This window comes from Schistocerca serialis, chromosome 9 (genome assembly GCF_023864345.2).
Source record: "Schistocerca serialis cubense isolate TAMUIC-IGC-003099 chromosome 9, iqSchSeri2.2, whole genome shotgun sequence".
NCBI classification, from domain to species: Eukaryota; Metazoa; Arthropoda; class Insecta; order Orthoptera; family Acrididae; genus Schistocerca; species Schistocerca serialis.
In genome coordinates, this window is record NC_064646.1 from 406467412 (window position 1) to 406480008 (window position 12597).

General features: G+C 43.9%; 1 protein-coding gene across 3 annotated transcripts in view; it reads left to right on the plus strand.

Moving 5' to 3' along the window:
• Positions 1–1447: 1447 nt before the first annotated feature.
• LOC126419052 (glycoprotein-N-acetylgalactosamine 3-beta-galactosyltransferase 1-like) overlaps positions 1448–12597 on the plus strand; it is a 190099-nt gene continuing 178949 nt past the window's right edge. For 2 of the 3 annotated variants that reach the window (XM_050086122.1, XM_050086123.1), the window contains exon 1: positions 1448–1546. In XM_050086122.1, coding sequence (XP_049942079.1) covers positions 1531–1546 — 16 coding nt within the window. In that variant the 5' untranslated portion in view covers positions 1448–1530. The remainder of the gene's footprint in view (positions 1547–12597) is intronic. The other variant, XM_050086124.1, reaches the window with a different exon arrangement.

Consider the following 12597-nt stretch of genomic DNA (forward strand, 5'->3'; position numbering starts at 1 on the left):
TCTTAATGTTTTGCTTTTGTTGATGTTCATCTTATATCCTCCTTTCAGGACACTGCCCATTCCATTCAACTGCTCTTCCAAGTCCTTTGCTGTCTCTGACAGAATAACAATGTCATCGGCAAACCTCAAAGTTTTTATTTCTTCTCCATCGATTTCAATACCTACTCCCGAATTTTTCTTTTGTTTCCTTTACTGCTTGCTCAATACACACACTGAATAACATCGCGGAGAGGCTACAACACTGTCTCACTCCCTTTCCAACCACTGCTTCCCTTTCATGCCCCTCGACTCATAACTGCCATCTGGTTTCTGTACAAATTGTAAATAGCCTTTCGCTCCCTGTAATTAAGTCAGGTGATGCTGAGGGAATTAGGTTAGGAAATGAGACACTGAAAGTAGTAAAGGAATTTTGCTATTTGGGGAGCAAAATAACTGATGATGGTCGAAATAGGGAGGATATAAAATGTAGACTGGCAATGGCAAGGAAAGCGTTTCTGAAGAAGAGAAATTTGTTAACATCGAGTAAAGATTTAAGTGTCAGGAAGTCGTTTCTCAAAGTATTTGTATGGAGTGTAGCCATGTATGTAAGTGAAACATGGACGATAAATAGTTTGGACAAGAAGAGAACAGAAGCTTTCGAAATGTGGTGCTACAGAAGAATGCTGAAGATTAGATGGGTGGATCACATAACTAATGAGGAGGTATTGAATAGAATTGGGGAGAAGAGAAATTTGTGGCACAACTTGACTAAAAGAAGGGATCGGTTGGTAGGACATGTTCTGAGGCATCAAGGGATCACCAATTTAGTATTGGAGGGCAGCGTGGAGGGTAAAAATCGTAGAGGGAGACCAAGAGATGAATACACTAAACAGATTCAGAAGGATGTAGGTTGCAGCAAGTACTGAGAGATGAAGAAGCTTGCAGAGGATAGAGTAGCATGGAGAGCTGCATCAAACCAGTCTCAGGACTGAAGACCACAACAACAACACCTGTTAATGTACCGTTAAAAGTCAATTCCGGTCTGAAATTCACTTCCCAGAGTTGTTCGTGGTTCCTGAGTAAATGTAAGTTCTAAAGTTCTTGCTTGCGTTGGTAAAGCGAAACGAAACAAAACTACACAACCACGCTTAACAACCAAAGCGAGTCGCAGTTGGGCACCCATATTGTCATACATCGCATGCCAGCCCTCAGATTGTCTGGTATTTCATTGCGGTCAGTGATCTGCTGCCGATCACAACAATTTGTCCCCACACGTACGATCTACAAAGAGACTGCATCCCTATGCGGCGCGTCGCGGTACCCGCTTGTTCGTGAACCGGCAAGGTGGCGCGCAGACGCTACCCCCACCACGGCGCTTCCCCCCTCTCCGAGTCAAAAGCGTTGGAGAGACGTTTATTGGCTGGGAAACGCTCAAGGTCTCGCGTCACCGCGCCGCCTCAGTAAGCCAGCGGCTTTCGTGAAGAGAAGTGATATAACGTATCGTGCTAAGTGGCGGTCATTCCTCCAACAGAACTGTCATCGGCAACAGCTATGAGACTAGCTACAGGTCAGTACAACCGGCTCGGCGCCCCCTTTGTAAATCGGTAAATTTGCATAGCCGGCTTTCTTCCCTGAAGCACGCCATGGTCCGGTCTAAAATACGCAATGCCTGTGTTCGTGGGCGCAAGGACTACCGAAGCTGGCTTCTGCGGGGTACGTTGTTGTTGTATGTAAAACAACACTTCAACCAGTCACAGTTTGTCCGTTAAGTAATTTGCTGGTTCGGCCCATCATCTGACGGCGGCATAAACTACTTACGCAGTTAAACACAAAAAGTTTCAAGAAATCCATACCGTTATCAGAAGATGGGCTTAGAGCTGTAAATATTGTGGATAAATCGGTTATTCGACGAAATTGTGACTAGGTCCATAATTCTTATACTTCTTATATTTTTGTGTAGTAGTCAAGCTATTACGGATAGGGTTATATTCCTTTTATTTCTACGTGTGTATCTCCTGCTTTTAGTCTGGTTGACAGTTTTTGTCATTACAACGCAGTATATATAGTGCGTATTACATATACCTAGAGAAGATTGCAAGAGACCGTTTGATCCCAAACAGCAATAAGCTCCAATTCCTATTGAACTCTCATATTACGATAACGAGGAGGAATAGTTTTATGCGGCGTGCGTTGTGAAAAAGTTGTGTAATGACGAAAAATAAGAGCATCACCAGACATGACGTTTATTGTTCCTGCAAGTACGTACTTTTCATTGGATTCTATCATTCTTGTTTCTGTCGTCTATAGATCTTGTATGCCCCCGCTATAGGACGTTAACGCCTGTAACAATTAGCAAACGGGAAGTTCGTTTAGGTAATCCCGGAAACCCATACGGTAGCGAGTTTCTACAACAAATGGGTAGGTAAGGTGCAATTAAATAGATGAAAATTGATCTTGATGTATTGCGATGAAATCACTCACACTAAAAATTCGTGATTATTTTCACAGTATAGCTTTTTCGAGAGTTGTAATACCCTTGGTAAGGAAAACACTTTTCTTTTCCTGATTGTCCGGTAAACATCACAGAAATGACGAGGGAAATCTTTTTTCATTCAATGTACATCTTTGTATGCATCATGACTATTACAGAGCTCTTTATTAAATTCAAAAGGCGTGTATTGTCAACCAAAGCAATAACCTGACAGTTGAGAAAAAAATTGAGATAATGTTTTCCACGAGTTGCCAACGGAGCTCACTTCTGGAATGATGTGTGTTCTATAGTCAGAGCCACAAAGACCAAATTTTAAGGGATAAGAACTAATCAGGGATTAGCCTACGCCAAATTTCATATTAGTCGAACATACTATACGATATAAACGTGCCGATTTGCCGTGAAAATATAAAAGCGCGCGCAGCCGCATAATGTTATTGCTTGCTACGTATCTCTGTGGTGGAAAACAGTTCTAGAGTGAAGGCTTTATTTGATGGAAATAGGCAGCGTTTCACATTCTCTTCATCCGGAATCGTTACTCACTCGAAAGCAGAGTGAGGAGTTGTTTACAAAAGTGATGACAGCCGAAAATCACAGCAACAAACACCGATTCTCCGTGGATCTTCCTGGATTTTGCCACGGGCCTCACTATAAACAATAGCATTGTCGGAGAAAAGTCTTGCAGGAGCTTGCCGTGCTTCACATTCGCGGTTGTCTTTCCGCTTCATTTTCATTGTAGGAAATTAAAATGAAATGATCATATGGCATTATTGGCCGGGAGACCCTTTCTACAAGTTTCGGCGGCTACTTGGCGCTAGTGTTTGGCGCCAATTCGGCGATATGCGAGTCGATGAAGACGATATGAAATAACACAAACAGCCAGTCCCCGAGCGAAAGAAATCTGCGGCCTGGCCGGGAATTGAACCCATGGCACCAGATCTGGAGGCAGCGATGATTACGACTTTTTGTTGTCTCTTTTGATCAGTTTGCCAGTGATTCTGTGCGGATGTCGCGTGACATCTTTTAAATTCAATCGATGAGAACTTATTACAAAAAAGTTAAGCCAGTACGGTGGCCGAACACTTTGCCACCGTGCCGGCTAGACCATGAACTATGGACATTCTAGGGCACTGAAAATTCATCGTTTGCAGTAGTTAAATAAAGTATGCTAAATCACCCAAATCTGAAAACAGAAACATTGTATCGTTCCTTAAACGAAGATATCTAGAAGTTTAGCTTTCCAACTCAGCCCGGTGTTACCAGCTGTCCCGAATGCAGCCGGATATGCGGATTTTTGAGAAGTGGCATTACTCAAATACCTCAAGTTTTGGATGTTGGTGACAATGGAATATGTAACGCGTATTCGCTTAAAAAAACAGTGGAATACATGGAAGTTCGGATATGAGTTTCTGAACGCGTTGATTGTGGTAATTAAGAATGCGGCGCTGTAGGAGCTCAAGATCAGCCTATGAACTACGCAGCCATTTCCAAAGTGGTGTATATCCAACCACAGGGGTCGACTCTCACCTGCAACGAGAAAAAAATGAAAGGGAGCGCATTAAATGCAGGTCACAACCAAAATTCCGAATTCTTATCATGAGGCTGAAGTTTTTTCCTGTGTATGTTGCCGTTCGCCTCATCAGCTAAGAGGGTGGAACAACTCTTATTTTTGCTCTCCTGCTCGTAACGTTCAGCGACGTTATTATTTTTCTATCTCCACTCCCTTTGCCGTCTTCAGAGGACTGGAAAAAGCATCTGGCTTTGCCCGTAATGGGATAGGAACCGCTTCGTCACTCATAAAGAGATGTATTAATTTGGGACATCACATGACACAACAATCACTTTGCAGCTTCTGCCAACTCGCAAGTAGGGAGGCCTCGTTCATCTGTCTGTAAAATGGCTATAGTTAGGAACCTTAAGTTAAACGGAATCAATGTGATGAATAGGTCTGCTATACCAAGACAGTTATTTTTTTATCAAATTTTCTTTTTGTATTTCCGTAGATTGCGTAGAGACTTGCCGATCATTAGTTGGGTTGACAGGGTTGATTTTGATTGCTATGTCGTACCACATTTACTAAACAGCTCAATTTTTGTGCTGTGTCTTGCCATATTTACCTGAACAGCCCAGTTTTTGTCCACAGGAAACTGATTTTAAACATGAGCGCTATATATTCGAAGTTTGGCTGCATTCTATCACTGTTAGATAAATGATAACCTATGTGCTTTTTATGCAACAAATTAATGACGCTGGAGGATCATCTGAGAAGGGTTTTTGATGCAGTTGCCAAACTGCTTAAAGATGAACACGTAAATAAATAAAGAAATAAATTGGAAATCACTGACTGCGGAGATTTAAGGTGAAACCTAACAAAAACGAAGCCAAGTATTGAAAACTTGCTAATAAAGCATAGATTCATCCATCCCATGAAAAGCATTTACAAGGTGAGCGGGAAAAATGACTACGCTGCGAGCGATCTAGCAACGCTGTGTTCTACTCGTGTAGACCTGCGTGTTCATCCTTTCCAGATGCTCAGTCCACGATTCAGCTTCGTACAGCCATCACGTGATTTTTGAGAGTCCCATCACTGAAGTTGGGTTTTTAGTGTATTAGGAAAATGGAATACCGGAATTTTGAGTGACGTTATCAGGTTTTGTGCTAAACTTGGCGAATCCATGAGTGTGACCTTTGAAAAGTTGAAACAGGCCTATGGGGAACATTCGTTATCAAGACCACAAGTTTTTCGCTGGCACAAATCATTTCTGGAAGGCAGAGAACGTGCCAAAGATGAACCTCTCTCAGGGAGACCTTAATCTTTAAAAAACGACGAAAACTGCGAATGAGTGCGTTCTCGTGTGTGATGAGACTGAAGTTTAACAATGTCAACCAAGTGTTTTACAACGATGTACTTGAAAGGCTCAGGCAAGGGGTGAATCGATTGAGACCGGACATGGCAGACAAGTGGATGCTGCATCATGACAACGCCCCATGTCACACGACCACTTCCATCACGGGATTTTTGACTTCAAAAGGCATTCCGGCATACCTGTTGTTCCACAGCTGCCACCCCTCCCCCCCCCCCCCCCCCTTTTCAGTCACCTGATCTGAGTCCTTGTGATTTCATTCTTTTCCCGAAATCGAAAAATGTCCTAAAAGGACGTCGTTTTGGGAACTCTGGACAACATTAAAAGGAATGCTACCGACATGTTGTCTTTCAGCGCTACTACCAAGACTGGAGACGACGACTGCGCCGGCGTGTAGTTATCGAAGGGAACTGCTTTGAGGGGGACAAAATTGTTTCAGAAAATAGAAACTCATGTAGACAAAAAATAAGTCTCATTACTTTTCTCACACACCTCGTACACTACTGGCCATTGAAATTGCTACACCAAGAAGAAATGCAGATGATAATCGGGTATTCATTGGACAAATACAGGGTGTTACAAAAAGGTACGGCCAAACTTTCAGGAAACATTCCTCACACACAAAGAAAGAAAATATGTTATGTTGACATGTGTCTGGAAACGCTTACTTTCCATGTTAGAGGTCATTTTATTACTTCTCTTCAAATCACATTAATCATGGAATGGAAACATACAGCAACAGAACGTACCAGTGTGACTTCAAACACTTTGTTACAGTAAATGTTCAAAATGTCCTCCGTTAGCGAGGATACATGCATCCACCCTCCGTCGCATGGAATCCCTGATACGCTGATGCAGCCCTGGAGAATGGCGTATTGTATCACAGCCGTCCACAATACGAGCACGAAGGGTCTCTATCTTTGGTACCGGAGTTGTTGAGACAAGAGCTTTCAGATGCCCCCATAAATGAAAGTCAAGAGGGTTGAGGTCAGGAGAGCGTGGAGGCCATGGAATTCGTCCGCCTCTACCAATCCATCGGTCACCGAATTAGTTGTTGAGAAGCGTACGAACACTTCGACTGAAATGTGCAGGAGCTCCATCGTGCATGAACCACATGTTGTGTCGTACTTGTAAAGGCACATGTTCTAGCAGCACAGGTAGAGTATTCCGTATGAAATCATGATAACGTGCTCCATTGAGCGTAGGTGGAGGAACATGGGGCCCAATCAAGACATCACCAACAACGCCTGCCCAAACGTTCACAGAAAATCTGTGTTGATGACGTGATAGCACAATTGCGTGCGGATTCTCGTCAGCCCACACATGTTGATTGTGAAAATTTACAATCTGATCACGCTGGAATGAAGCCTCATCCATAAAGAGAACATTTGCACTGAAATGAGGTTTGACACATTGTTGCATGAACCATTCGCAGAAGTGTACCCGTGGAAGCCAATCAGCTGCTGATAGTGCCTGCACACGCTGTACATGGTACGGAAACAACTGGTTCTCTCGTAGCACTAGCCATACAGTGGCGTGGTCAACGTTACCTTGTACAGCAGCAACTTCTCTGACGCTGACATTAGGGTTATCGTTAACTGCACGAAGAATTACCTCGTTCATTGCAGGTGTCCTCATCGTTCTAGGTCTTCCCCGGTCGCGAGTCATGGGCTGGAATGTTCCGTGCTCCTTAAGATGCCGATCAATTGCTTCGAATGTCTTCCTGTCGGGACACCTTCGTTCTGGAAATCTGTCTCGATACAAACGTACCGCGCCACGGCTATTGCCCCGTGCTAATCCATACAACAAATAGGCATCTGCCAACTGCGCATTTGTAAACATTGCACTGACAGCAAAACCATGTCTGTGATGAACACTAACCTATTGATGCTACGTACTGATGTGCTTGATGCTAGTACTGTAGAGCAATGAGTCGCATGTCTACACAAGCACCGAAGTCAACATTACCTTCCTTCAATTGGGCCAACTGACATTGAATCGAGGAAGTACAGTACATACTGACGAAACTAAAATGAGCTCTAGCATGGAAATTAAGCGTTTCCGGACACATGTCCACATAACATCTTTTCTTTGTGTGTGAGGAATGTTTCGTGAAAGTTTGGCCGTACCTTTTTGTAACACCCCGTATATTATACTAGAACTGACATGTGATTACATTTTCACGCAATTTGAGTGCATAGATCCTGAGAAATCAGTACCCAGAAACACCACCTCTGGCCGTAATAACGGCCTTGATAGGCCTGGGCATTGTCAGAGCTTGGATGACGTGTACAGGTACAGCTGCCCATGCAGCTTCAACACGATAACACAGTTCGGCAAGAAAAGTGACTGGCGTATTGCGACGAGCCAGTTGCTCTGCCACCATTGACAAGACGTTTTCAGTTGGTGAGAGATCTGGAGAATGTGCTGGCCAGGGCAGCAGTCGAACATTTTCTGTACCCAGAAAGGCCCGTGCAGGACCAGCAACATGCGGTCGTGCATTATCCTGTTGAAATGTAGGGTTTCGCAGGGATCGAATGAAGGGTAGAGCCACGGGTCGTAACATATCTGAAATGTAACGTCCACTGTTCAAAGTGCCGTCAATGTGAACAAGAGGTGACAGACACATAACCAGTGGCACCCCATACCATCACGCCAGTATGGCGATGACGAATACACGCTTCCAATGTGCGTTCACGATGTCGCCAAACACAGATGCTGTAAACAGAACCTGATTTCATCCAAAAAAAAATGACGGTTTGCCATTCATGCATCCAGGTTCATCGTTGAGTACACCATCGCAGGCGTTCCTATCTGTGATGCAGCGTCAAGGGTAACTGCAGCCGTGGTCTCCGAGCTGATAGTCCATGCTGCTGCAAACATCGTCGAACTCAAAATGGTTCAAATGGCTCTGAGCACTATGCGACTTAACTTCTGAGGTCATCAGTCGCCTAGAACTAATTAAACCTAACTAACCTAAGGACATCAAACACATCCATGCCCGATGCAGGATTCGAACCTGCGACCGTAGCGGTCGCTCGGTTCCAGACTGTAGCGCCTAGAACCACACGGCCACTCCGGCCGGCCATCGTCGAACTGTTCGTGCAGATGGTTGTTGTCTTGCAAACGTCCCCATCTGTTGACTCAGAGATCGAGACGTGGCTGCACGATCCGTTACAGCCATGCGGATAAGATGCCTGTCATCTCGACTGCTAGTGATACGAGGCCGTTGGGATCAAGCACGGCGTTCTGTATTACCCTCCCGAACCCACCGAGTCCATATTCTAACAGTCATTGGATATCGACCAACGCGAGCAGCAATGTCACGATACGATAAACCGCAATCGCAATAGGCTACAATCCTATCTTTTATCAAAGTCGGAAACGTGATGGTGCGCATTTCTCCTCCTCACACGAGCCATCACAACAACGTTTCACCAGGTAACGCCGGTCAACTGCTGTTTGTATATGAGAAATCGGTTGGAAACTTTCCTCATGTCAGCATGTTGTAGGTGTCGCCACCGGCGCCAACCTTGTGTGAACGCTCTGAAAAGCTAATCATTTGCATATTACAGCATCTTCTTCCTGTCGGTTAAATTTCGCGTCTGTAGCACCTCATCTTCATGGTGTAGCAATCTTAATGGCCAGTATGTATTTAGGTACTAGTGTTACTAGATTTGCATTGTTTGTCGTTGAGGCAATAAATCTATAAAGCTTGACCTCTTTCTTTTTAAGTTTTTTCACTGTACAATTTTACAATTATACCTATGGAAGTGAGCAGCACTGTATCAGCCTCCAAGAAAAACGTTTGAAGTTGAATTTGTAAAAATCAGTATATGAAAGGCAAGAGGTCTACCCAGAACGGAAAGAATTGCAAACGTTCAAAGACAGTTGAAAGAAATCTCAGCGCAAGCCCGAACTGTACATTACGACACCACTCAGCCACGTAGCTTCCAATGTTGTATCACTGTCAGCCCGCCGCTGCTTTCCGAAAACTGTTCAAACTTTTCTCCTCTCTCCCACTGACTGGCAGCGACTTCTGATGCCGAATCAGTTACTTGTGCTGAAATGTGTAAAAAAAAATAAATAAATAAATAAAAATAAAATATTAGCAACTTGAGTTTCGTACTTTGGATGAAATAGAACTATACTTCCGACTACAGTTGTTCCAGTGTAACAGCTTTGTTCATTGTGTGTCTGATAATTCCTATTACAAGCTTCTAGGGCTTGTCGAGGAGACTTAATAAATAAAGCTTTTATAAGGAACCCATACTAGCAAATGTATCATTTGAATGTAAAAAAAGTTTGACAATCGGATCACTATCAAAACTCCTGCCACACGGTTACGCACACGGCGCAGGCAGTCATCTCTAACCTGTGTCCTGCACATGAGCAAGTAAAATGAGTAGGCCTACTGTACAACTGGCTTTAGGCTGAAATCGACCGATTAAATATGGAGCGAATGAAAACGTTATGCTCCGTTATAGGTCAGTCCTGTTTCCATAAACTTTATTTGGCATTTAGAATCGTTGGCGTCACCAACTCACAACCACATTATCACTTTTCAGCGTATCCTAGACCTCGGAGTGAGCTACAGATCAGTCACCTCAACCAAATCGATCAATTTCAGCCGCACACCATTTAGGCTGTGTTTACAGTAGCACCGGCAACAGTTGCCAGAGTAATCGCCCGATAACATCGGCCGACAACTTGTCACAGCGCGTCTGACCTCCTTCGTCGGTTTTGGTGGAGTCAGGACGGTTAGGTTAGGTCAGAATCTGTGCATGAAGTACGTTAGATTTGAACCTCCTAGGGTGGGACGGATACCATGACGCTCAAGTGCATTGCGACGGGACGGATACCATCACGCTGAAGTGCATTGCGACTTTTGCTGCTAAAAAGACGCCTAACGCTTGTGAATGAGCTGTATCTGTCTCGCAAAGAACATGGCGAGTACTGTACACTCTGTCCTCAGTTATCGGAATAACCAGACAAGTTTTACGAATATATGATATGAAGGGAGAAATCAAGATGATCTTCAGAAGCAAGGATACAAACAATGTTTTGCTGTATTTACATACGTGAATTAATCTTTAATGACTGTCAAAGACAAGCATAAAGTGTAGAATAAGATATTCTGAAGACCACGTACATTATATTTGCAAGCAATTTCTTATAACAGAATTACCATCCTAATGGCACAAAAAACGCCAGTAAGCAGTAATAATAATTTGTAGACAGCTAAAACCTACCTACCACAACCCCCTAAAAAAAGGTTAACTACATATAAGCACAAGATAAGCCACCCTTCTGACTCGACAGATTATTTTTTGAGGTTATAATTTATGTATCAAATTTGATAGATTTTGCGTGCTTGTGCTTTCCAATAAAATTGCGATTCCAGTCCACAGATTTCGGACTATACTCCGATAGTGATAGCTTTCATTTTCAGGATGCCACAAACTCTCCTTCTTGGGCTAAACCTAGCAGTTTCTCACAGCCCATATTCCCTGTGTGAGAACGTCAATCGATTTGACCGAAGAAAACTGATCTGATTTTCACCGTTTGTCGTCTGAAGTCCGTACAGTCGGAAGATGAGATCGGCTACACTGTCACTGCGACCCCTAGTGGCGCACTGATTTGAAAAGATCGGCCGTTTTCGACCGATGTCCGTGCTCCGCGGAATCCACCGACATCGGTGCCACTGTGACCGGAGCCTTATACCGTACTCATTTTAGCGACTCACGTATTGTACACCAGCTGCTCCACCTGACGACTGTCCGTTGCAAAATGTGTGCGAAATGTGATCACAAAGAAACTGAATAATTTTATTAGACACAAAGTAATAAGCTTACATGGAATTTGATTTAATCTCCTTCAGTGTACTATCCTTGACAAGCAATGCTCTTATCCCAACGTTGAATCCATGACTGGAAGCATTTCTGGAAGGCTTCTTTTTGGGAGGGCGTTCAGCTGCTCTGTCGTAACACTCTCAATGTCAGGAATAGTGTCAAAACGTTTTTCTTTAAGCACGGTTTTAAGTTTTGGGAAGAGCCAGAAGTCGCATGGTGCAAAATCTGGTAAGGCGGATGTGAGAATACAGGAACCCTTTTCCGGCCAAAAACTCGCGAATCAAAAGCGCGGTGTGGCACGGCGCGTTGTCATAATGAAGGAAACCAGTGGCCCACTTTTTCTGGTCTTTCTTCGTACATCGTTTCGCAAACGTTGCCGTACGCCCTTGTAAAATTCGGCGTTTAAAGTTGTTTCCCTAGAACGAACTGTGATCACACTACGCACTCAGAATCGGAAAAATGATCATGACTTTGCTTAAAGTGCCTTTTTAGGGCGAGGAGATTCACTGGTTTCCCCATTGGAAACCCTGAATCTCCAGTTATAGTTCTGGACACGAAGTGCGAATCCGAATGAAGACGATCCTTCGACTGCGTGCAGACTGAAACAAGATTTTCCTTCTGTTAATCAGTCAAAAGGCTGAGCAAATTTTGCGCTCCCCTGTCTCATCTGCAAATTATCGGTTAATGTTTTGCACGTACCCGTACGAGATTCTAAGTTCTTCAATAAGCTTAGTTATTTGCCTGAAACTTCCTGGCAGATTAAAACTGTGTGCCGGACCGAGACTCGAACTCGGGACCTTTGCCTTTCACGGGCAAGTGCTCTATCACCAAAGCTGTGAGGACGGGGCGTGAGTCGTACTTGGGCAGCTCAGTTGGTAGAGCACTTGCCCGCGAAAGGCAAAGGTCCCGAGTTCGAGTCTCGGTCGGTACACAGTTTTAATCTGCCAGGAAGTTTCTTATCAGCGCACACTCCGCTACAGAGTGAAATCTCATTCAGTTATTTGCCTGTTTGAATGCTTTTTGCACGTTTTCTTCTATTTTTGAAGTTAATGGACGTCCCGAACTTTGTTCTTCTACAGACTCATTTCCGCTTTTAAACGTACCACTGAAGTCTTCAGAATTACAGCATTATTGTTGTACACCAATCGCAACATTTAGTGAGCTTTAGTACGTTTTGCAACTGGAAACAGAACTTTAGGTTAACGCGTTGTTCGAAATCCATGGTGCACGACAGGCACGTAAACACAACCTCTAATGTCTCTGGACGCTGGGCAACAACTCAGAAGGTGTTGCAGCTTACCACTGCCTGCCTCAACAGACCAGGCTTTCGGACAAAAATTAATCAAACATTTGCAGCATCAGCTGTTGCTACTAAAAAATTCATTGTCTACGTTTTTTAATCACACCTCGT